At 46.9% G+C, this 23,677-nt stretch overlaps 10 protein-coding genes across 10 annotated transcripts; 4 read left to right on the top strand and 6 right to left on the bottom strand.

Moving 5' to 3' along the window:
* Positions 1-346: 346 nt before the first annotated feature.
* Positions 347-737, bottom strand: N7473_012981 (alpha/beta hydrolase; the record flags this gene model as incomplete). The annotated part of the gene is made up of 2 exons (XM_057158920.1): positions 347-454; positions 492-737. The coding sequence occupies 2 exons, from the start codon at positions 735-737 to the stop codon at positions 347-349; spliced, it is 354 nt and encodes a 117-aa protein (XP_057002874.1).
* Positions 738-1,823: 1,086 nt separating this feature from the next.
* On the top strand, positions 1,824-3,576 carry N7473_012982 (MDR family MFS transporter; the record flags this gene model as incomplete). Its single annotated transcript, XM_057158921.1, has 2 exons — positions 1,824-2,867; positions 2,929-3,576. 2 exons carry the CDS (start codon positions 1,824-1,826, stop codon positions 3,574-3,576), a joined length of 1,692 nt encoding a protein of 563 aa, XP_057002875.1.
* A 1,153-nt stretch (positions 3,577-4,729) lies between these two features.
* Positions 4,730-5,672, bottom strand: N7473_012983 (uncharacterized protein; the record flags this gene model as incomplete). The annotated part of the gene is made up of 2 exons (XM_057158922.1): positions 4,730-5,187; positions 5,255-5,672. 2 exons carry the CDS (start codon positions 5,670-5,672, stop codon positions 4,730-4,732), a joined length of 876 nt encoding a protein of 291 aa, XP_057002876.1.
* Positions 5,673-7,302: 1,630 nt separating this feature from the next.
* Positions 7,303-9,820, top strand: N7473_012984 (uncharacterized protein; the record flags this gene model as incomplete). Its single annotated transcript, XM_057158923.1, has 4 exons — positions 7,303-7,766; positions 7,887-8,482; positions 8,531-8,806; positions 8,868-9,820. 4 exons carry the CDS (start codon positions 7,303-7,305, stop codon positions 9,818-9,820), a joined length of 2,289 nt encoding a protein of 762 aa, XP_057002877.1.
* Positions 9,821-10,985: 1,165 nt separating this feature from the next.
* Positions 10,986-11,701, top strand: N7473_012985 (uncharacterized protein; the record flags this gene model as incomplete). Its single annotated transcript, XM_057158924.1, has 2 exons — positions 10,986-11,379; positions 11,454-11,701. 2 exons carry the CDS (start codon positions 10,986-10,988, stop codon positions 11,699-11,701), a joined length of 642 nt encoding a protein of 213 aa, XP_057002878.1.
* Positions 11,702-13,797: 2,096 nt separating this feature from the next.
* N7473_012986 (sulfatase family protein) lies at positions 13,798-15,760 on the bottom strand (the record flags this gene model as incomplete). The annotated part of the gene is made up of 5 exons (XM_057158925.1): positions 13,798-14,130; positions 14,182-14,808; positions 14,859-15,166; positions 15,225-15,386; positions 15,442-15,760. 5 exons carry the CDS (start codon positions 15,758-15,760, stop codon positions 13,798-13,800), a joined length of 1,749 nt encoding a protein of 582 aa, XP_057002879.1.
* Positions 15,761-15,810: 50 nt separating this feature from the next.
* On the top strand, positions 15,811-16,092 carry N7473_012987 (uncharacterized protein; the record flags this gene model as incomplete). Its single annotated transcript, XM_057158926.1, has 1 exon — positions 15,811-16,092. The coding sequence occupies one exon, from the start codon at positions 15,811-15,813 to the stop codon at positions 16,090-16,092; it is 282 nt and encodes a 93-aa protein (XP_057002880.1).
* Positions 16,093-17,327: 1,235 nt separating this feature from the next.
* On the bottom strand, positions 17,328-19,005 carry N7473_012988 (zinc finger MYND domain-containing protein; the record flags this gene model as incomplete). The annotated part of the gene is made up of 2 exons (XM_057158927.1): positions 17,328-18,894; positions 18,947-19,005. 2 exons carry the CDS (start codon positions 19,003-19,005, stop codon positions 17,328-17,330), a joined length of 1,626 nt encoding a protein of 541 aa, XP_057002881.1.
* Positions 19,006-19,925: 920 nt separating this feature from the next.
* Positions 19,926-20,680, bottom strand: N7473_012989 (uncharacterized protein; the record flags this gene model as incomplete). Its single annotated transcript, XM_057158928.1, has 2 exons — positions 19,926-20,131; positions 20,242-20,680. The coding sequence occupies 2 exons, from the start codon at positions 20,678-20,680 to the stop codon at positions 19,926-19,928; spliced, it is 645 nt and encodes a 214-aa protein (XP_057002882.1).
* Positions 20,681-22,536: 1,856 nt separating this feature from the next.
* On the bottom strand, positions 22,537-23,431 carry N7473_012990 (uncharacterized protein; the record flags this gene model as incomplete). Its single annotated transcript, XM_057158929.1, has 4 exons — positions 22,537-22,566; positions 22,714-22,877; positions 22,983-23,038; positions 23,196-23,431. 4 exons carry the CDS (start codon positions 23,429-23,431, stop codon positions 22,537-22,539), a joined length of 486 nt encoding a protein of 161 aa, XP_057002883.1.
* Between the last annotated feature and the right edge of the window lie 246 nt (positions 23,432-23,677).

Raw genomic sequence — 23,677 nt, forward strand, 5'->3', positions numbered from 1 at the left:
TCCACTTCTATTTGAGAACCGCCATGAGTATCTCATGAAATCAGGGCAATCAAACAACAACCGCCTCAGCCAATCCATCCTCATCTTCCTAGCCATAATCGACTGCTGAGAACTAGGATTAAGCCCCTCAAACCCATGGTAAGCCCCCGGCCAAACATGCAATTCACACTGAGTCCCGTCCCGCCAAAGATTCTGGGCATACGCAACATACACATCGCGAAGTGTCCTCGTCGACCCAGTATCAATATGCGTAGAGGGAAACCCATAAAGATCCGTTGCACGAGCCGGAGTCGCATAAATGCTAAAATTATCCGTGCCCCTGCGATTCCCCAAGTATGCATTCCACCTAGCCATATTCGCTTTGCAATCCCAGATTCCGACTCTGTCGAATGCGTGCGTGTGCAGAGCCAGAGTCTTTATAGTCATCGATCATGGGTGAAAAATAGCCGCTGGCCTAGTAGAGGTGGAGATTGACTTTTATCGCGACATACTAGGGCGACGCCGGCGGCGAGGCCTGCGCCTGTTGAGAGTCCGGTGATTACAGTCTTGGAGGAATCGATTCCTAGTTTCGCCGCATTTTTGAATGTCCATTGAAGACCAGCGTAGCAGTCGTCGATGATAGCTGTGTCGGGATGAGAGGGGGCTAGTCTGTACTCAATAGCGACACAGATGATATCGAGTTCAAGGACTGATTCTACTATGCCGTTGAGGTTGCAGAAGCGACTGCCCATGATCATGCCTCCTCCATGGATATGACAGATGACCGGCAGTAATTGACCAGAAGGATTGGAGTCTTTTTTGGGAAGATTGAAACAGTTAATTCGTTGTTATCGGGGCCGGCAAAAGTATGTTCTTCACGCGCGACACCGGGGAGGAGGTTGTCTTCAACGCGAACAGGTGTCTACCCTAGGCGGATCAACTCATTGCAGTCAGGGAGTAGGGTTCGAGAGTAGGGTTTCGAGTTCGCGATGGAACGGGAGTCATCGCATAATCGTCATTGCAAAAGGTGGATTAATTTTTGCTGGTCGGTAAGAGGAATGAAAGAAGCGAAGGGGGTGATAGATTGATAGAACTTGGGATATAGGAGAGGTCGAAGCGTATTAATTAGCTAACCTTACCGTTGAATAGCTTATTACCACTCACAATGAGATTTGAAATGAGTCGAGCTTGTTAAGTGTATCACCTCAACCAAAAAATAGCCAGCTTTGTTAGGAGCCTTGTGCAAATTGCACTCTTGTCTACGAATACGCATCTTAACTGTAGAAACCAGAGAATACACTATGCAACCGTGCTTAAGCTGCGCCCGCTCCCTATTTATACTATGTACGGTAGTGGCATTCTAGTTAGATATGTGACAGGATGTATATTTTGTATGCTTGTCCCATACAAAAGGCACATCAAACTCAGCGACCGTTTCTGGAGGTGGAAATGCTGCTCCTTTGTCAACAATGTGGGGTGTAGTAACAGAAAAGAAGCCTGTTAGAAACTCAATTCGGAGACTGTGAATTTTTAGCCTTACATTAGACCCAATTACAGTACTTCTGTTTGCACCTGTCATGATTAACCTACCAGCCTCATCATGAGTGACCATGACTCACGCCTTGGCATCAGCCATCGGATCCACTTTGCAGGCCCACTTAAGGGTTCGGCCCAGTCCGAGCACCAATCTGGTGAGGCTGTTCGATAGGTACTCAATAATATTGAAAACATCCTAACAAGAGAGATATTTTTTCTATTTAAGATGTTGAGGAGTCCCTCGAAAATGCTTTCATTCTCACTATACCACATCTTTTCAGTCCATTTGCCGGCGAATCACCACCGCCATGGCTCTCATGGACTTCCTTTCTCGTCACAAACCAGCGATCAATGAGAAAAGTTCCAACTCCGATCTCGACCATAATTCGACTCAGAATCACAATGTCGGCGAAAAATCCGATACAAAATCAGTGCAAGACTCCAATACACAGGATGACGAGCACCAATATCCCAGCAAATTCAATCTCTTTTTCATCATCCTCAGCCTGAACCTCGCCCTCTTCCTCGTTGGTCTCGACAATACTATCATCTCTAGCGCCATTCCCAAAATAACCGACGAGTTCCATGCTCTCAGCGATGTGGGCTGGTACGCAAGTGCCTATATGCTCACGACATGTTCGTTTCAGTTGATGTGGGGCAAGCTTTTTACGTTCTACATCGTGAAGTGGACCTGGTTGGTGGCCTTGTTCATCTTCGAACTCGGCTCGCTAATCTGCGCTGTCGCCCCTTCATCAACGGTTCTCATCGTTGGTCGTGCCATTGCCGGAGTCGGGACAGGTGGTGTTAGTAACGGTTGCTTCCTTTTGGTCGCCTACTCGGCACCACCACGGCAGCGACCTGCCTTGATTGGTATGATGGGTTCCATGTATGGTCTTGCTGCCATCGCTGGACCTCTTCTAGGCGGTGTTTTTACCAGTAGCTCAAAGCTTACCTGGAGATTCTGCTTCTATATCAATCTTCCATTAGGATTTGTCTGTGCATTGGTTGTCGTCTTTTTCATGTCCTCCTTCTCTGGGGGTAAGGGAGGTACGGTAGGATTGAAAGAACAAGTGAAGCAGATGGATGTTCCTGGCACACTTATCCTTCTTCCTGCCATAATTTGTCTTCTTCTTGCTCTGCAATGGGGTGGAACCAAGTACCCTTGGGACAATGGACGCATAATCGCGCTCCTGGTGCTCGCTGCCATCTTGCAGTCAGTCTTCGTCTTCATCGAGTACCGAAGTGGAGATCGTGCAACGCTCCCCTTCCGCGTACTCAAGAACAGGAATATCTGGGGATCTTCCATTTTTGGATCTAGCGTTGTTGCTAGTTTCTTCACTATGCTCTACTATGTATGTTCACTTCCATTTATTTCTCTCATCTATTTCTTGGGTACTAACAGTTCCTCTTCAGATCCCCATCTGGTTTCAAGCTATTAAGGGAGCCACCCCCATCAAGTCCGGAGTCATGACTCTCCCACTCGTCGTGAGCTATGTCATTTTCTCCTTCGGAACCGGCAGTCTCACTTCAGTCCTCGGCTACTACGTGCAATGGGGTTACCTGACCGTCATCCTCTCGGCAATTGGTACCGGTCTTATGACCGCACTCAAGGTAGACTCTGGTCACGCCGAGTGGATCGGATACCAGGTTCTCTTCGGCGCAGGTATTGGCTGCGGTATGCAGACATCCTTCTCTGCGCCTCAGACTGCGCTGCCTCTTGAGGATATCCCCGTCGGTACTGCAATTGTCATGTTCACAGAGAATCTTGCCAGTGCTATTATGGTCTCTGTGGCACAGAATGTCTTTACCAATCAGCTGAAGACTAATCTCAGCGAGTATGCTCCTGCTGTTGATGCCAGTGCTGTGATTTCTGCTGGTGCCACTGAGGTTCAGCAGCTGGTACCGGAGAAGCTATATCAGGTGGTCCTCTTTGCCTATAACAAGGCTCTGGATCAGACCTTTTATGTTGGTGTTGCTTTATCTTGTCTAGGGATTATTGGTGTTCTTGGTCTGGAATGGATTTCTGTCAAAGGAAAGAAGGGAAAGGACTCGAATGTATAGAAACACTTTCTATTAGAATACCCAAAGTACCTTACTTTGAAACCAATTATAAACTTCTCCTTTCATGATAATAAGATTCACAAAGTAGAAGCTGGCAGAAACGTTCTAATTTAGCCCATGTATAAATCGTGGCTATTCCTCTAATGGAATCTGATAACACGGATCTGATCGAAGGCTTTAGGCAACCATAAACGTAGATCCATTAAATCGCCTAGAAAACACTTACTTTCATTCATCAGTTGCTGCTGCTCCTGGAAGATGCGAGGTAAATATGTGTTGAACTGTCCCCTCCTAGTGTCTATACCCTTCGCATTTGAGAAGCTACTGTTATCAGCCTTAGGAATCCAGATATCTAGTCACCAATGGCAGGAGCTTCACCGCTTGGGTACACAACCATGTCAATCTCGTAATCACGTACTTGCGTGTTTCGTTAGGTAGTCAGTTGGGCATTCTACCATCGACTGTCTTCCCGGCAGGCCATCGAATGGGAAGGTATCCAGCATTCGACTGAGATCGGGCTACTGCAAACATGCATCCGCCAAAACCAAAGGCGCTTAAGAACACTTTCGATTGGATTCAGCGCATCAGCGGGCAGACCAGATTTCTCCCGTCAAGTGCTTGGGCTGAAGGGTGCACGGTCGCGACCACAACACGCGCCGCGGGCCCTGCTCCGGCAATTTTGCCCTCTCTTACGTGTCTGACACTCTCCAAGGCATATCTCCAGATAAGCCCACAACCGACCGCTTTGTCGAATCTGTGGCGGGTTGTTCAGGTCGTGTCAGTCCAGAGTGTGCTATGTGTGAGAGAATATACGAGTGTCAACTGTCAAGTGACACTGAAAAAGCAAAGCACGTGCTTGTCAATAGCCAGTGAGAAGACTGATAAGACTTAAAATTGATTGAGAAAGAGCGGTTAGAGCAATAATCAACAACACTGCGAAATATCAAGAATATCAAGGAAAATATCAAAGAAGAGATACTGAGAGGTCGGAAGTACAAATTAACAATTTCCAGCAAACCATTTCCATGCTCGTTTTTTCAATTGATTTTCCTTTCATTCACCTCTCTTTTTGTTTCGGTCACCCTTATTCGTATTATTAGGGCTTATTGCCGTGGACCACCGTTGGATACGAACCGTTGCTGCCCGAGACTTCTCAAGCAACGCCATTTGCACTGCGCACCATCTTAGCCAAAGTCCTCTGCAGGTCCTTGGCCAGCCGATCTTCCTTCATTAAGCCGTTTACCGTATGATTTTGCCCCCGCATTTTTCCTGCTGCTGGAACCTCCACCTCCCCAAGGAAGGCAGCTTTTTTCGCAGCCAGTGACTTCAGCTTGATGCCCCTGGCTTCGGATGGCGCCACTTGCTGGTATTCATCCAAGTTATTGTGGATGTAGGTGACCGTGTTATACTCAGCCTGAGTAAAGTTGACCTCCAGAGTTGGGCCAAGTTCTTCAACGTCGAGAATCTGACCCTCTACAAAGCTCCCATAGGAGACGTAGAATTTAACCACCGGGAACATGTTGTAGGTAATCCCCGGCGAAACAGGCACGGATGCAACAGGGACCACATTGCCATGCATGTCCTGCCCGCCTAAACCGATAAAGGTATTGTCTGCAGTACTTCAGTATCAAACTGTACTCTCAAGGATACGTAGCGGTCGTGTAATAAGGGATCTTACTCGGGTCAGGCTCAGACCAGCTTCTATCCGCCTGGATAGTAAATCCACCATCGGGGCCAGTTGGAGTTGGCAGTGGCTCGGGGAAGTTGGCCCCGCCTATAGTTGTAAAGTTAAGGGTTGTTCCTGGTTGGTCTTCTGCGCCCAACTGAACACTCTCATAATCACTCGTGGCAATAGCCACATTGGAGCCAAGTGGCTGGACAGAAGTGCCGCAAACGGCGTAATACTGAGTATTTATAGTGAACTTCATTTGGCTCGACCCATCGCTCCGCGAGACAATCGGGGGAGCAGCCATCCAGATGTTTTGAAAAACACTAGGGGAGTTAGACACCTGAGGTGTCTCAGCGAAGAGAAAGTAGGCATGAGAGCTCCCGCTCTCATTAAGGATAGTAATTTCATAAGTAGTCGGGTTGGCCATATCTGGATTTTGTCTGACAAGCGTAGGAGACTTCTGTTTTCACGTTTAGAAGATAACAAGTAAGAACAACAGCTAGGGTCAGGGATGCTTCTTTTATAGCCTGCCGAAGTTAGCTAGTGTAATAGTGAGGTCAGGTATTGCTGGCTAGTTCACCCGATGACAAGGAGAGAATTCATATCATGGTCTAGGATAATGCTTGACTAAGTTTTAGATAACATTAGGTATCACTGTTCTAGGCCTGCGTGTGGCGATTAGATGAGTCGCAGGTAGGGCTAATTGGAACTGATGATACCATCAGTTGTACTCCAGGCATTAGGGTCCAACAGCGGAAGGCCGAAAGACGAGTCTGGAAGGTATAATGATATCAACAATTCCAGTTCTAGACCCTAGTGATATAGTTGAGCTGGACGCAAACAGAAATATCTCAAAGTAGAGCTACGCAAGTCTCGCGGTACAACAATCCAAAGGCTATTTACAAGTATCTGAATCAGACTAATGAATCACTTTTTGTATTCCGGGCGTCACTAAAGAAAACCTTAAGTCTCAAAGACGTGTCTGGAAGCTATAATGATATCAACAATCTCCATTCTAGACCCCGGTGATATAGCGGAGCTGGACGCAAACAGAAATACGTCAAAAGTACAGTTATGCAAGTCTCGCGGTACGACAATCCACAAGTCGTTCAAAGTTACTAATGAAATCAACAATCTCTGTTCCAGACCTCGGTAATATAGCGGAGCTGGACGCAAACAGAAATACGTCAAAAGTACAGTTATGCAAGTCTCGCGGTACGACAATCCACAAGTCGTTCAAAGTTACTAATGAAATCAACAATCTCTGTTCCAGACCTCGGTAATATAGCGGAGCTGGACGCAAACAGGAATATCTCAAAGTAGAGCTACACAAGTCTCGCGGTACAACAATCCAAAGGCTATTTACAAGTATCTGAATCAGACTAATGAATCACTATTTGTATTCCGGGCATCACTAACGAAAACCTTAAGTCTTGAAGACGTGTCTAGAAGCTATAATGATATCAACAATCTCCATTCTAGACCCAGTGATGTAGCTGACTTAGACACAAACAGAAATACCTCAAAGTAGAGCTACGCAAGTCTCGCGGTACGACAATCCATAGGTCGTTCAAGAGAATCCGAACTTCGTCTACTGCCATTCTAGACCTAAGTGGCGTTGCTAAAGAAGCTGCAAGCAGCAAATTCTGCAGAACAGTGGAGAACAGTGGACAGGGAGACCTTTGGTATGTAACCTCCTGCACGAGGGAGTAAGTTGGAGACATTCACGGGTTAGGAACTGACCAGCGTAGCAATGGGCCCCATTTGCCGCAGTGCTTGGACATTAAGGCTTTCCAAAGAATAGTGGTATTAGGAATACTGAGGACCGGTTTATGTATAGGATTCACCGTATAGGCCCTTCTAGGCCATGCTCAAGGTATCATAATCTAATACCGGCTATCAGTAAGACGCTAATAATGTCAGAATATACCGTAACTCATTCTATAATGTCGCAGTTTATAAATTCAGCGCAATTGTGTTGGTCCTGTTGTTAATTTCGTATTGAGCATCAAAGTCTTTAGTTTTCTTTTGGCGCCTTGTATATCCTCTAAACGACCATGGACTTTATATGGACAATCGATGAGATTGTTGTCGGGCAAATCACTCTCCAGGGACCTGTCTTTCCCACAACAAATTCTCGAGCGGCCAAAGTGCCTCCTCCAAACGGAGATGGTATCATTTGGACACCCGGACAAAATTACGCTGATGGTAGCGACGGATCAATTGCTCCAGTGACTTTTCAGCTTCCAAGTGAGCCTGAACCAGACTGGCGACTCCCGATGAGCATTTCTGCGACGATTGCGTTCCCCGAGCAGTGGTACGACCAGGACTGCACGCTTATCGGCTCCTTGAACGGCGTGCAGCTTGTTAAAAATGATGTGTTTCAAGCTACGCCAACCCAAAATTGGACCTTTGATGGATTAAGCTTGCTCTCAACTTTGTCTTATATCAACCCAGCAAATGCCGGATACAGTTTCTTGATCCCGTTCCGAACCGGTGGAGACTGGACTTGGACACTCCAGTTAGTCCAACAACCAGGTAAAGCCTCCTCGTCCCGGTGGCCTTTTGTTTTGTCTTTATTAGGCAAGCTACTTTAACACTATATAACAGAAACAATGGCTCCGTGCCTTAACCCTACAAGGCTTGAGATCGCTTTTGCGGTCTACGCTCTCCCGCCGAATGAGGCCAATCCTAACCCGCTCTGGCCTACAGCGGGTGTTCTCGAATCCCAGCCCGATTTTCGAAGTTCGTACCCAGTTGTAGTGCAGAGATATGCGTTTCCAAATCTCGCACAGCTTGGGACAGCCCAAAACACCCTCCCCCAGGCCCTTCGTTGGTACATTTTTCTCATGGTCGCTACAATATGGAATATAGGTAATGGAAACCCTCGGGTCCCCTTTAACAGCTATAATGGAACATCTGGATACGGCATGGACGACTACGGCGGTGTATTTGATTTGACACAATGGAGCCAGGGCGCTCCCGACGGTATTAACAGCTATGGAGATGCTCCCCACTGTAACAGCCACGACTTAGCGCCAGCGATGCAATTTGGATGTAACAGCTACGACTTAGCGGCAGTGCTGCAGTTAGGATGCTCCGTCGCCCTGTCACCTACCGGATCAGAGCTTTTGCGATCTACCTGGGTCTTCCACGATCCTCATGGCTACGTTGTCCCTGGGGAGCTATTCAGTCAGCCTCGGCACATTAGATGCAACAATCCTTTCTACTTGAACCGTAAGGTTTCTGTCTCTCTGTGAAGTTTCCAACAACTTACGCAAGCAGCGGAGTATACTCGGGATCCGACATGTGAGCCCCAGGATCTACATCGGTCTTGGTTCCCTGATAGTGCCTGGGTCGAAGTGCAATTGGCAGGCCCGCAAAGCTTAGTCTTAGACGTTTCCCATGCGGTTCAGCCAAACCCGCCGAATGCTCCCATCCCAGAAACCGGCACAAATAATAGGGTGCAATATCTTGCTTTGCACCAAGATCCCGCTGGCATCCAGGCGCCAACTCTCAATGGGGATGCTGATAATCGCACAGGGGGCAATCCTGTCGGGAGTTGCTGTATTTCCCACAACTCCTCCGTTGTTCGGGTCGAATTGCTGACGAGAGCACTTAGACCAGAATCCCGACTATCGTCTGCCTCGCATCGGTGTCTTTGGGACCACTATGGATCCACCACCTCCGCCCGTTCCCGGGCCTCTCATTCAAGGAGAACCCACCTCAGATGGCAGAAAATTTATACAAGCGAGAACAAGCCAGCCTACCCAACCACCTCGGTTCACCACCGCCTCGCTCAGACAGCAGATCCTCACTCGTCTTATATCAGACGCTCTTGACAGAGCTGTCACTGTAGTGTACAGCCAGTTGTATCCGAATCTTGAATGTACAGCACGCAATTTCGTATTCAATTCGGCACCCACCGGCCGTGGCTTCTATCTCCAACTGTCTCTCAATATTCAGGTCCATCATACACCGGAAGGGGCAACCACGGCCCTAGCGGATTATCTTTCCTCTTTCTCTGTCAAGCCGCTTGCAAAGCACGTCCAATCCACACCAACACCTCTCGGTGATATCTCGTTGCGTTGCCAGGATACCATCCTTTTAGTGCACGGTAATGTGTACGCTAAATTGCAAGTTATCCGGGATTTGTCACAACTTTCAATTGCACCAAAGTCGTGCGAGGAAAATTTACTCTCGGTAGCGGTTGCTCTGGACGCGCACCTATCCTCGGGTGACACAGATCAAACTAGCATCCCTCGTGGTTCGGTCCCTTTTACTACAAAGCCACCAAAGAAAGTGAGAAAGGGTACATCGTTCACGCTACAGGTTCCCAGCGCCCTCTCTGGGAATGGTGCAATGGAGTCTATTAAGGATGAGAAAGTCATCGCCTTCGTGTCGAACCCGCAAGTGGTCATGTCTTGCGGGCCCGCAGATTCGGGAGGATATCTGACTTTTGCAGCTTTCAATAATTCAGGTACAGTGGAAATAACGGTCATTCGGCCACACGTTGATACACTACTCCCTGTTGTCGCGGCGTTCAAGGTGGAGGTTTCCGATACTGAGGGTTAATCGGCTTTCTCTATGTGGGATTAATGATCGTTCTTATTATTTTTCTTCGCTGTGTTCGTTATCCTTGTCAGTATATCAGACTGTGACAGTGTCTCTCTCTCAGTTAAAACAATGTTGAGTATTAACTATTGCTTTTTACGGACGAATAGGGCTACCTACTGTGCAAGCAGGACTTCTCAATTCATCTAACCATCGTCCTGTAGCGCAATTCAGCACCGCGTACATGCTTATTCCACGGGAAGTCTTGGGCTTTTAGGACATATATTACTCCAGGCTGGGTCCAGTTAGCCAATATTCGCTAATGAAACTAAGAAACTCAGCGCTGGCAAAGGCGGTTTGTGTAAAGTCAGACAGACGAATAAGCTTAATCGCGATATCTCCAGCGTTCTTGAAACACTCCCATAATACTCTATGAATCTAGCTTACAATTCTTCAGAAGCTCTATAAAGCATAGATGAGGCTAATCTCAAGAATCGGCGACACCGACATAGTCCCTAGATACGTCTATAGATTTTGGCTCCTGAGACACAACTGCAAACTCACCTAAACACCATATAGTTAATGGGTCTAAATCCAAATTCTAGCTGCCTTAACATGATTAGGGAGGTTTAATTTGACACTTTGCAACCATCCACGGTCCCAAGGGCCATCATGGTGACCCAGAGCTTGTCCGAGGATTCTGCCGCATTTAGGTCCCTCAAGTATCGAGTGGCGTCACCCTTGAATCCTACGTACGATGGGATGATATTATTCTAATTATTTCCTTTAGAACAGGCTTATTCAATGATACATGATGCCAGGATGATGCAAGGATGATGCCAGGATGATGCCAGGGTGATGGCTGTTATTCAGATTCCCCAGACGTGGTATTACCAGAACACTACATTTCGGTCAAAAATTCAGCAGAAGCTTGATCGAGTCTAGAATCACTGCAGTGATAGACGCATTCGGATGTTTATGATCAGATGTCTTTTCTACGCGTCATCATGGCAGTCCAGAACCGGCTGCTGGAAGAAAGGGAAAGCAAAGCTTGGGGTCCGCATAGAATTGTCCTAGCATAAAAGAATGCACAGTCTCCATCCAGAAGAGTGCTTCTGGGCGCCGTTAATCAAGAGATCAGACGGGACGCTACCTTATTAAAGTACTTGTTGCAAGCAGTTCCACTATGTCCAACTATAATATATATGTTACGAATAACAGCGGATCTGTTCAATCATATTATGTGGTTTGTGATGTTCCCAAGATAACGAATCTTTCCGATACATCGATCAAGCCCTTCGGAGTCATTTATATTGCTAGTGTTCCCATTCAAGGTGATGGCTCGACTTATACATTTACATTCGGGGACGATATATTTGCATGCTGCGGTTACCAACAGCTCCAAGATGGGACGATCGTATCCACCATCGACAACGCCGCCATGGATCTCAACGGTGTTCAGAACAATATTGCCAATATGGTTATCAACAACGGTGGGCCTGGCTTTGCAGTTAGCTCACCAGGTGCTGAGTCTGGCACTTTTGAGATCATTGTGCCAAATTACGACTCGACGAAATATCGTAAGTCACCGAAAAACAACCAATTTCAATTCCGCCTTCAACGGTACCTAAATTAACCATCTCATCCCCTTCAGATGAGGTCTGGTGCGGGCTTGGTATGACTAAACCTCTTTATAGTGCTTTGTCGGATGCAGGTGGTACAGAGAACGCGGTGCCTGGAGTCAGGGCCTGTGCTTGCTGGCAAGCACAATCTGCTGCGAAATATCAGGTCACCCCTATGCCAAGATTCTCCGTGGTCACGGGGGAATTTGAAGTGGAACAAGTGATTGATATAAATGGGGTTGGGGTTGACGTCAAAATTGATTTTTTCAGGCCAGGGTAACAAGGTGTATGCTTCTGTTACCCAGGGAAATGAGGGAACTTTCGGCCCTGTGACTTATTCTGCAAGCCCTCCGGATGTGAGGAAGCCAAAATAAAGCACATATGTGTAAGTATCTGGGGTTGTACAACGTTTATTACCTTAATTTTGTCATGATTTTGTCACACTTCGTGGAGTTTGGGGAAAAGAAGATTGGCCATATCATGATGTTCAATTTGTTCATCCGAACTTGCAGACCGCATGGTAGGAGCTGTTCTTTAGGGTTTAGTGTATTAGGAACGCTCCACAAACAGTGGCTCGTCTCCCGAAAGCGCATCGGAATATAAAAGCATTCTCGGTTACGACTTTGAGGTTGATAATTTCTTCCAAGAGCTAGGAGCTTTAGAGAGTATGGCACCGAGCGTCAAATAAAGAAGCTTAATGGCTTCAGGGCAATAATGAAGGGAGCATAGCCTCTGAGCGCAAAGAATCCCTCGTGATGCCTGCCATATTCTCAACTAGACCCTTGTGTCTAAACAAATATAGCATCCAGGCCAGAGCCCCTAGAAGAAAATCTCCTAGGGCCAACATTGTCTGTTCACAGGGGCATTGACGGCGCCCTTAACCTCTAGGATCTCGCTTTGGTGGATACGATGACCATGGTTTGGTGGGTGATACTTTCCCTTTAGGCTGTGGATGAGCTGTCGGACCTCCTTGGTGGTCACCCGTCCGTTATTGTCTTCGGAACCTGCAAACTCGGGATTCGAGTAAGCAACGGTAGTGGCTTCATCCCTACTGCGAGGGCTTTTTCTCTCTCGAGGCCCCAGTGAAAAGCTGTGTCCCTCTTTGGGTGTTCGTGGGGAAGGGCTCGGACCCAGTGGACTTCATAAGTCAGCGGATCACGGAGGCAAGGCATAAAGTTAATAGCAATATGTTAAGCAAATAAGAGAACAATGCAAATCGAGGAAGAGCCAGTCATATGCGGGAGCATTCAAAAGAGTGCGAATGAAGCCCAAGAACCCTAATGGTGATAACGGCTAAGACAGAGAGAAGAGACTTGGCGGCCAAAATCGACGAATCAGACGGCGAGAATTCGCAAGAATTTGCAGTACAGTACGACGCGAGCCAAGCTTTGCGGGCGGCTCGCGCAGGGTAGTAACTGGTGACGCGCGCTCCACAAGCTCCGCACGCCGATGCCCTGAAACGACAACAAAGAATAGCACCCGATATTGGATCCCGCCACAAGCACCTGATCACAGTCGATTCTCAAGAGATACCCAAGGATGTATGATACGTGTTCTCGCCGATCGTGTCCGCGGCTGTATCGATGGGGGTCGTCAACACAATCTCATCTTTGCGTTCGACGAGGCATTCATCACATGACTCTCCGGACCTGATCCCTTATAAAAGCAGCGGTAGACGAGATAGGAAAGCCCCACCCGCCAGACATTATCCGGTCTATATTGCTGCATACTCCATACAGGGTACCTGGGAAAACGGCCAGTCCGAAGATACTTAGGGATGCCTCGTTCTGGTATTGCTCCACCAAATCATTCAATACTGACGTGACTTCTGTTCCCAGAGTGAGAGAAAGTGACATAGCAGCATCCATTTTGGTGGTTTCGGGCGTATTGCAAGGAAGAAACTATGTTAACAGCCTATAAAACGGTATGGTATCGTGGTTAAGCACTCAGTAGAGCCAGAACCACTGCTGAACAATCTTTTCGAATGTTCAAGGACCTGCAACAAATGTATGTAAGACTTTTAAGGCAAAGCATAATCATGTGAATTTTCTTGAAAGAAATGCGGATATCAATGAGAAAGTCGCAGTTTGGCCAAGGTGGCTATAGGAGTGGCGGTGGTTCGGGCTCAATGAGGTAACACTTACGTCTGTTCTTATGGATAATTTAGTCTCATCAATTCTTCAGAACTCTATATTAGTTGATACTAAACTCTCTAGTCGCCTTTCTCATCGACGTGGAAGAATCGCCGAGCAGCAACCTGAATGATTATCTTGCATTCAATAAATATGCTAAATTCATTGCCCCCGGATTCGCTATTTATAGTGAGTACTTCCAGTGTGATACAGAGTCAACCTTTTGGAAATCAGGTTCTCTCATCTATGCCCAGAGACTCCAGTCCCCACTGCGTCGGTACGCATAGCCCTCCTGTGGTCCCTCAGACTCCGGGAAGTACCCTAGCTCACACGCCGAAAAACTGATATCAGGCTGTGCAGCGTAGAACGCATCGTACTTGGGTTGCAAGGCTTCAGAAAGGCTAGTGACTTTCTTATCCGGATGGAGAACTTGCCAGGGAAGCGTACATTCCGAGCTCTTGCAGCTCTTCAGTACCAGTAGGAGGGCATCTAGTCGGGAGATCACTTGCTTGATATCCCGACCAAGTAGCTTGCCTTTCGTCTTGCTGAAAATATTACGCATTTGGTACGGGTCATTCTGTGATGAGTGTCAGCTTTTGACGGCAAGGAAAGAAGTTGAATTACCGACCGTCATATCGTAAAGCTCATGCTCGTTGGTACACCAGACCGAGTAGAACAGATTATAAGAGTCGCCGATGACCCGCATGGCCTTGTAGGTATTGTTACCATGGACCACTCCTGCTCCAGTGGGTGAAACTCGCCCGATATCACCTTCTTGAAGATTTGTACCCCAGTATTCCACGGAGACATGTTCCCGACGCGGATCGTGCTCGGCATCATGCATCTCTGCGACGGTCAAAGGCATCGGGAGTCCATCGAAATCATCTCTCAAGGGGATGCCAGCTAGATCGAACAGAGTGGCAGCAATATCGGTATGCGATGTGACGAAATCGACTGTCCGGCCCTTAGGCACGCGAGGGCCACGAACCATCATGGGAACATTAATATCTTCTTCGTAAGGACATCCCTTGCCGGGGACCATGCGATGCTGTCCAACATGATATCCGTTGTCAGACGTGTAGAAGATATAAGTATTGTCCAGCAGTCCGTAATCATCAAGCTTGGTCACGACGCTCTCCACCAGCTCATCGACTGCTTGAAGGGACTGAATTCGTTTACGGTAATATTCGTCCAAATAGGCGACCTCGCTAGAGTTTAGCTGGGGGAGATTCAGCACCCAGCTGGCTCCGCTCGGCTGAATTGGTCAGCATTGAATCCCCCTTACAATTATAGAGTAAATCATACCGTGTTAGGGTTAAAGTTCTCTCCTCGAGGAGCCTTTGCATTGGGAAATGTGTTTGCGTGTCGGTTTGCAGGGACAGGGTCGGTGAAGGCTGGAATGGACGAACCCACCACAGCGGCCGTCTTCGCGTGCGGTGCGATGGGAGCAATTCCGATGAAGAATGGGCGGTCGGAACTCTGGGCGTTCTCGATGAAGTTGAGGGCATAATTGGAGATTAGGTCAGTTGAGTATCCGTCCGACACGACAGGGGAATTGTGATTGCTCTGGAAGGTGGAGTTCCAGTAGCTGTAGGTGGACGGATCCATCAAAACTGCAAGCAACAGTCAATCTCAGAGCACCTTTCTTTCATGCAGGATAGAGCAACATACAGTCTGTCCCGTTCCAGCCTTTGGGGTATGGATTGTTGTAGTTGGAAGTCGTATGGGAGTTCAGGAATTTGCCAGTATAGTAAGTGTTGTAGCCCGCATCCTGCAGCCAAATGGGCAAGTAGTTCTCGTTATGACCCTCTGCCACGAACTTGGGATATCCGCCTTGAGGATGTTAGTGATCCCAGTAGATCTATAAGCAAACGGTAATCTCTCGTACCATAGGGAGGGAATACGTCAGTGACATTGGTGTTATGTGCCAGTTTTCCCGTCATCAAACTGACCCGTGACGGACAGCAAACAGCAATCGTACAGAAATGTCGCTCAAAGACAGTACCTTGATCTCCAACCAGACGCTGCAACTTGGGCATATACTCAAGAGAGTTAAGATGCAAATCTTGATCATCTGTCAGGATGAAGACAAAGTTGGGCTTCTTGCTATGCCCAGGAGCATGGGCTGCTCCCCGAGCATCTAAAGCGCTGGCATTGGCCAGAAAAAGACTGGCAGTCAGGAATAGTGATGCTATTAAACGTGGCATCTTGTTAATACACCTATGAGGCCGAGCTCAAGATCAACAGGGGTCCTAACATGCTTTTATCTCTGCGATCCAGTTTCCCCGGAAAACCCCTCCTTGGTGGATCTTCCAGCTTCGGCCATCATCGATGGTATAAGTTCTTTTCCTCAACCCCACAGATTACGCCCCATGGGGAAGCTCGCTTAGAGCGTGTGGACGTTCCGAAGGGTCTGCGGGATGTCCGAGCGAATGCGGAGCTTTCCTCGGGTTTACCGTACACGACTATCGTAGACCCCTTCGCCATCACGTTTGCCGAGCGGCTAATTTACACTCAAACCCCCGAAGCTACTGTCTAGTGGGCTTTGCAGCTGCCTCAAATAACTAATTTGAATAGCCTTTTAGGTGATGGGGCTTTGATTCTCTCCGAGGTTGGACACTCGATGGATGTCATAATTTACTATTATCTAGCTCGTGTGATGGCTAGGGACTCGAGGGACGGCACAGACGGCGGGCAAGAATATGACGTTGAATTCCTTCCTTGTTAAATGAATTTTCAGTGCTAGCTACATTTAACTATAAGCGGAATTGACGGGCTTGGATACCGTCCTTGAAAAAATGTTGACATTTTTTACGCTTCCCTGACTGGCGCTCAGATGTCTAATAAGTTTGCTACGCAATTTTACTCTATCAGAGGCTGCAGTACCTATATTTCTTGCATGCGCCACTTATTCCTGCATTGCCGGTAGCTGCGTTCGGCATTTCACTCTGATCAGACCTCACAGCTCCTTGCGCACGGTTGATCTTAACAGGGTCTAAATTCCATCCCCCGCATCAACGACGAACAATTAGTAACGAAGCAAATTTCTGTCGCATTTTTTTCTTGGGACCCCATTCTTAGCGTATATTCTAGTCCTTGGCGTTTAAATTAACTTCGTCTACCTCATATATCTATGCCATATACGGAATTCCAGCCTTTGGATATTCCGAGTATCTTCGGGATGTGGAGGAAACCTGGATGTTTCCCCTCAAGTATTTGACTACTTCTCTTCGGACCTCTCCGTCACCAATTTTCAATTATTTCACCTTCATAGTAATTCACCAATTACCATTTCACTCATGTTTGTTCAACTCTAATCCACAAAGTTTAACATGGAGCAGCTGTCACCTATGACCCTAATGCTCGTATGGGTAGGTTAGCTACGCCTCTAGTGGGGATATTGAAAGTCTCTTCTCGACTGACAGCGAGTTTTGGATTCACTGAATGAACTAAATTAGTCAGTCCCACGCTCAAAATGAGATTTGTCAGAAAATTCAATCACCCTCCTCGGCACGAAAACCGGGTGCCTCCGAAGCTCTATGCTTCGTGCAACCGAGATATGGTAGGGAATGGTCTAGGGCCGATAGGTTCAAGGTAGAAGATACAAAATCAGAAAGAAAAGGCCACACGAATTGTCTATAATTTAATTGCGTGGTACTTGTCGTAGATATCTCAGCATAAAATCCATCTTCAATTCGGCTTACTCGTGTGGAACCGCTACTACGCCGGTGACCGGAGTATCAAGACCGACACTGGAAGACATGGCCCATCACTCTAAGTCTGCTCTCGGTTTCGCTCGTCACGCATCTGTCGAAAATATCCAATAGGGCCCAGATTAGTCCCCTCGGATACAACCATACTGTGAATAGCACAGTTGCAGAATGGATGTTCACCCTTGAATTCCATTCTGGCGAACTTGGGAAACATTGCGTCTGTTAAATGTTCGTTTATGAGCGCCCGGCGGAATCCCGGAACTAAGGACTCGATATATGCCTCGAATACCTTCGTATCAGGATCTCGCCTTGCTTTTTGCAGTTCCCGCGGATGAAACTTGGGATTCTTGAAGAGTGATGAATAAAAATTCAGTAATTGCCAGCGCTCCCAGGTATTGGTTTCGTGAAATCCGTAGTCAATCTCCGACTCTAAGCAAAGCGAAGGCTCTTCCTTTGAATGAAATTGGCATGAGAAACTGTTGCATGGGCATATTGCACACCCATTCAGGATGTGGGTAACTTCTGACATGAGACGGTAGATTCCAATTGTTTCTGGCGATGGCCGACGAGGGTATATTCCATGAGAGAGAAGAGACGACGTGTCGATGTCTTTGGTCGCCATGAGCTCGAGTAATTCATCTGACTTCCATGCTTCTGCGATCTGATTCAACGATGCGTGGGAGGCAAGCTGGATGTAATGGTGCGCAAGAAGCTCCCTTTGAGATCTGGTTGTGCAGTAACAGAAGCCGAATCTAATCCACTCGGCTTCTCCAGTGTCTGGAATATCGTTGAAATCTCGGAGAAGTACCCGGTAAAGACACACGACGAAGTATTCTGACGCAGACAGATCGGTATCTTCATTGACCGAGAAGATTTTTTGCAGTTCCAGTATTGCCGAGACCTGATGGAAAAACATGCCACCAGAACCAGGGATATTCATGATTCCCGACCGACGCTCATTGAGAAACCACTGAAAGCATCCGCATTCGTGGTTCTGAGATTGTAAAATCTGGATAGTTACCCAATCTTCAATGAAATGACCCAAATTCATCTGCTCTGTGAAATGCTGAAGGTAGTTATTTTGAAATGTACGAGTCAAGTTGGCGTAGATACAGAACAGGTGCACCACTTCTATTTCTTGCGAGCATTGATCAAACCCGAAAGTCTTGCAAAAATGGTCGTCACGGAACAATGCTGTTAGAAACTCAGTGCGGCTGCTCTTGTCTCGTATAGAGATAGTCCATCGTCTGCTGAGGAGTTTCAAGTAGTCCACATCGTTCGGTCGATTCTTGACACAACAGACAAACACATGTTCAATCCAGTCTTTCGATTGACAAATCTTTGAGCAATAGTTCATGCGACAAGCTGAGCACCGAAGATCACATGGCCGACGACAAAACTTGCATTTGTAGACATGCAACGCCCGTATTGGAGGCATTGCTTCCGAGTGTTCAAGCTCGAACATCGAACGGATATCTTTATCTTTAAGGCATTCCACTTCTGTGAGTGTCACTTCCATTTCTTTAAGACCTGTCCGGGCCCCAATAATTGACGCGTATCCAGGCCTATCATGCAATGGTGTGATGAGCAAGCCATCGCCGAATACAGTTGGCATCATCGCCATGCGCCTATCAACGGGTTAGAACACAGTATCACGATTAATACGACCAGTCGACATACTGGAAGGCTCGTTCAGCTGAGTTTTGGTATTCAGGCTTTCGCTCCCCTGTAGCCCCCATCGTGGAAAGCCCATGCGAGGACTGTGCCCTTAAGTCGCGATGAAAGTCACGCAAATTCTTCTTGGGTTTTGTCAATAGTTGTTGAAGATGTGCTTTTAATTTCAAGAATAAGAAGTCGAGAGCATGATCTAGCTGCTTTGACGAACCATCTTCATAAACAAGAGACGAATTTGGCACGTTCCATCTGTAGAGCAGAGTCTCATGCGTTCCTCGCACGCTGAAATACCCGTGGATACAGACCAGTTGATAGCATAGCAGGCAGCAGCGCCTACTACACCCGATATATTTTTGTGACAGTTCTCTATCTTCTGCTGGCATAATGTGCTCAAAGTACGTGATGAGTTGTATCTCTGCGTGATGATAGTCCTGCTTTCGCTTGTTGTCCCAGATTTCGTAAAAGCGCGAGGCATTTTGCTCAAAATAACCTTCCCAGTCTGGATGAAGGTGGATCCCCAGGGCTCGGGCGACAATTATAGGACTTCGGCTATCCTCTTTCACTGCGCTGGATTGCTTTTTTGATTGCCGAATCTTGCCTTTATGACTACCGTTCTGGGTCTGTGGCGATATGGGCACAATTTCAGTGGATCGAAAAGGTCGATAACTCTCTGCAATCTGAACGAAAATATGTGCTGCATATGATATCCTTGCCAGAAACAGTAAGCTATTCCTGTCCTTTTGCCTTAGGAAATATCTTTTCATCGCTGCCTTGAGCATGAACCGAGACCGAGGTTCTCTCCAAAGATCGAATGTGCGAATCATTATATCCCTCTTTAAAGTTAATTCCTCATTGGGTGTAAAATTAGACTCGCATTGCCATCGAAGATCCTCAAAAAGTTTTGAAATTCGGACTTGGATTCCTCGCAGTGTCTCGCCAGTGTGAGCAGTATCTGATTTTGTGTTGTTTAACTTATCCTCAATGTTCACTCGTGATGGCAGGCTGAGTGGTATAGAAAAAAAAGGCCATTGTGGTCCTCCCAATCACGGCTGTCCAAAGCCGTAATAGCCTGAATGTTCTCTGCTTTCAGCGGCAAATTTGGCCCATACTGGGAAATTTTTTGCTGGACAGAGGACTGAAGGGCCTCTTTCAGCGACTTGAAATAGAACTCGATCCGTGGGCGCTGGTGATCTGCAATGATACTGAACATAGAAGATGTATCCTGGTCAGAAGCATGTCCTGGGCCACGTCAATAAAAGTTGCATTCTGGCATGCAAACTCAATCAACTGCTGAAGCGCACCTTTTTTCGCGATATTTTCCATGTGCTGCTTCCATTCACTGAGAAACTTGCGATCTTCATGGTCAAGTCCCTCATTCTTTGCACAAAATATCCTCACACTTTCCTTTGCTTCATGACAGGCCATCATAGCAGCAGCAACATGTTTCGCATCTTTTGAGTTCTTTGCTTTGGGAACTGTTTTGAAACGAGCCAATATCTCTGCAAGTCTGTCGAGAAATTGATTCTTCAACTCTGTGAGGTATTGGTCACCTTTGGAATTGGTGTCTAAAACTGTTGTTTCTTCTATATCATCGTCGGAACTCTCGTCATACAAGTCGGATTCTGACTTGCTATCTAGGTCGCTGGCTTCGGAATCTTCTTGGTTCAACCCCTCAGGGTCCGGTGGTCGGTCGGTTATTGAGGCCAGAAGGCATATTACCTCATCGAGATTATGATGCATGAATGCTAGATATAAGTCACGAAGACACAGTATAGAATATCAAGCTCAAAATTTGAACTTTGCAGAGTTTACAGATTCTTGTGAGGAGGGACTTTGAGGATGCTAAGCGGCGAAGCAAAATCGACAACAACTGATAGCGGGGTCAAACACGTGTGCAGTGGCTATAGGTAATACCTCTGGCAAGTGGCTTTCTAAGACAGAAAACCCTCTAAGCCAACAAATTTACCCGCCTGCCTAGAGCTACTAGAGCGACGACCGAGGCTTAGATTGATTCAGGGCGTTGTAACTTGGACTGACATAGAGAGAGATTAAGAAATGTGAAGAAAGACGTAAAGAAAGAGTTAGGAAAGAGAGGGAAAGCCTAAGAAATGTTAAGGGGTATTCGCAAGCAGCCTGGATTACCTGTCTCGGGCGTGTTAATGCATGGTCTAGAAGTACTAGTAAGGTTAAAAATAGTAAGGCAGGCGATCTCAAAAACGGTATCACAAATGCCGCCTACAAGAGGTAGCACTTATCGGCCACTTCACGTATGATTATCGACGTGCATATTATCTCCAAGGGTGCTAATCAGTATGGCAGCTTGAAGCAAATGCCAGGGGCAAAGAAACGTAGCAAATAAAAGGGAATAAGATTGGGTTGAGGGGAATGGAGCGCAGCCAGGGAAATGCGACGCATGGTCTAGGCAGCATATTGAACTTAATACGTAGTGGAACTTCATTGGTCAAACGATATTTCTTCAAAAAATAAATGCTTTATTACAAGAATTGTAGACTAGCTTCAGTCAACCACCGTCAAGCTTCCTCCTCGGGTATCTTACATATGCTCTCGTGCAAGCCACGAATTGTCACCGCTCTTTGGACCTCAAACTAAGTGTCTCTCAGTCATTGATCTGATGTTGAGTTACTCAGTGAGCTTATCTTAAGATTCATCTGGAAACAAAGATACCAACTGAACTTTTCCGACCCCTACGATCACACACTACCTCGATATTTTTCCTTGGAGATTGGTTATCAGATCAAAGTTTAGTTTAGTTTATTCATACTCAGTCGGATGGGCATCATGCTTCATAAAGGATTAGAAATCTAGCTACCGCTAGGGACTACAGTAGTTAGCCGTTATCAGTGAATACGGGGATAATAATCTTATCTGTTAAAGCTGCGTCTTGATACCTAGGGAGCAACTGTACTGCTCTCTCACCCTCCAGATTTAGTAACGAGTCCCAATCTCTTCCTTCAAACAAAATCCAATCAAGAGCCGCTGAAACTTCCGTAATAAGACTTGTTGTTCCGAATGGCATCAGTCTCTATCTATACTTAATAAATATGCACAATGTTAGTGATCTACTCTCAGATACCGATTTTTCCGGCGTAATGTTTTTATTCTAGAGCCTCAAAGAGTCCAGGGTCATAATAAGCCGAAATATCGCCCCTTGATTAACCTCCACGATATTTTGTTTGCGAATCATCAGAATCGCCGAGCATCTGAACTATCTTACTATATTCCCACAAAGACAAAATTCTCGAGTAATCTATGACTAGCGGGCTATCATGAAATTACTAACTGTAGTTAACCTTTCTGTACTGTATTTGCTCTAATCTGAATCTCACTCTATAGCGGGACCATCCGACGCTAACCGAGCACAGCGCATCCCCGCGTCCGTACCTTACACGTCCCACATCTGGACATCCCACGTCTCCTTCAATCTCCCCGCAAAGGTAAGATACAGAGTTGAGTGCTCAATGTAATCTCGAAAATGAAAATGAAAATGCATCAACGCAATAAAATGAAAACCCAATTTCATCTCATTTCCCTATCCATCTAGAATATATTCTCTCCTCTTTTCTGAAAAGGTCCAATTACAACTCCTTGCGCACAGCAGACTTGAACTACACCCCCACAACAAACAATTAGCACTTATTCAATCATTCAATAAACACCCCCACCCCTGCCCACATCCATCCATCCATCCATCATTCCTTCCTTCCAAAGAACTAGACAGAAATTGCAAAAGCAAAAGAGGTGAAATAACATACCGGAATAATCTTCGCCTTAGCCAAATCCCAAACACCCGAATGCGCATAAATATCATTCTCCAGGATAGCGCGCACTTCAGCCTCGTTCTCAGCCAGGGCGAGCATCATGCTACCCTGGAAAGCGGGGGTTTCGCCTTCGGCGGGGTGGGATTCGAGCATTGCGCCTGTAAGATGGGAACAGGATGTGTTAGTAAGGACTTTAAGGGGTAGTAATAGGAGCAGTAAGCACGGTAGGGATGGAAATAGAGGTAAGACGGGACGGGACGTACCACCAGCAACGATAGTCCCCGCGGCGACGAGGGGCTTTACGCCTTCGAGGTGGGAGCTGGATATAACATGTCAGGTTAGCTACCTGTATCTGCAACCATCTCGTTTCTATCTGCAATCTCCAGCGCATCCGCAGCTTCAATTCAATTGCCCCCCACCTCCATTTTCCCCTCCTCCACATATAATCATCAAGGTACAAGCAGGTATATACTCACGGTCGAACCTCAAGACGCTTAGCCTGCGCACCGGGGAAATCCGGCAAAATGCAAAGGAACTCCTTCTTAGCGGGGGCAGAAGACATGTTGCGGATGTTGACGGTAACGTTAACGTTGGGAGTAAAGGTGAGGGGTAGTAGTTGGCGACGGTAGTGGCAATTGGACAGCACTGGGCTGGGCTTTAAGGTGAGATAAGACTTGGTCTTGGGGATATGAGAGCGAAGAGAAGCGAGCATGTGTATAGAGGAAGAAGGAGAAGAAGAAGAAGAGTAGTGAGAACGAGAAGACGGAAATATTGTGGACGGGCCGCGGAGGAAGTATTGCCGGGCGGGAGTGTGGGGGTAAGAAGCGGGGAGGAAGGACAGATTGAATTTGGGAGGCATTGCAGGCTGACGTGGTACGGTAGAAGGTAGTACAGTAGTGGAGGTGGGGAGGTTGTGATTGAAGTTTGGATTGGAAATAGGCCAATGGTGTGTGGAGAG

The sequence above is a fragment of the Penicillium subrubescens genome (genome assembly GCF_028828155.1).
Source record: "Penicillium subrubescens strain IBT 31985 chromosome Unknown utg000011l_segment0_segment0, whole genome shotgun sequence".
NCBI lineage: Eukaryota > Fungi > Ascomycota > Eurotiomycetes > Eurotiales > Aspergillaceae > Penicillium > Penicillium subrubescens.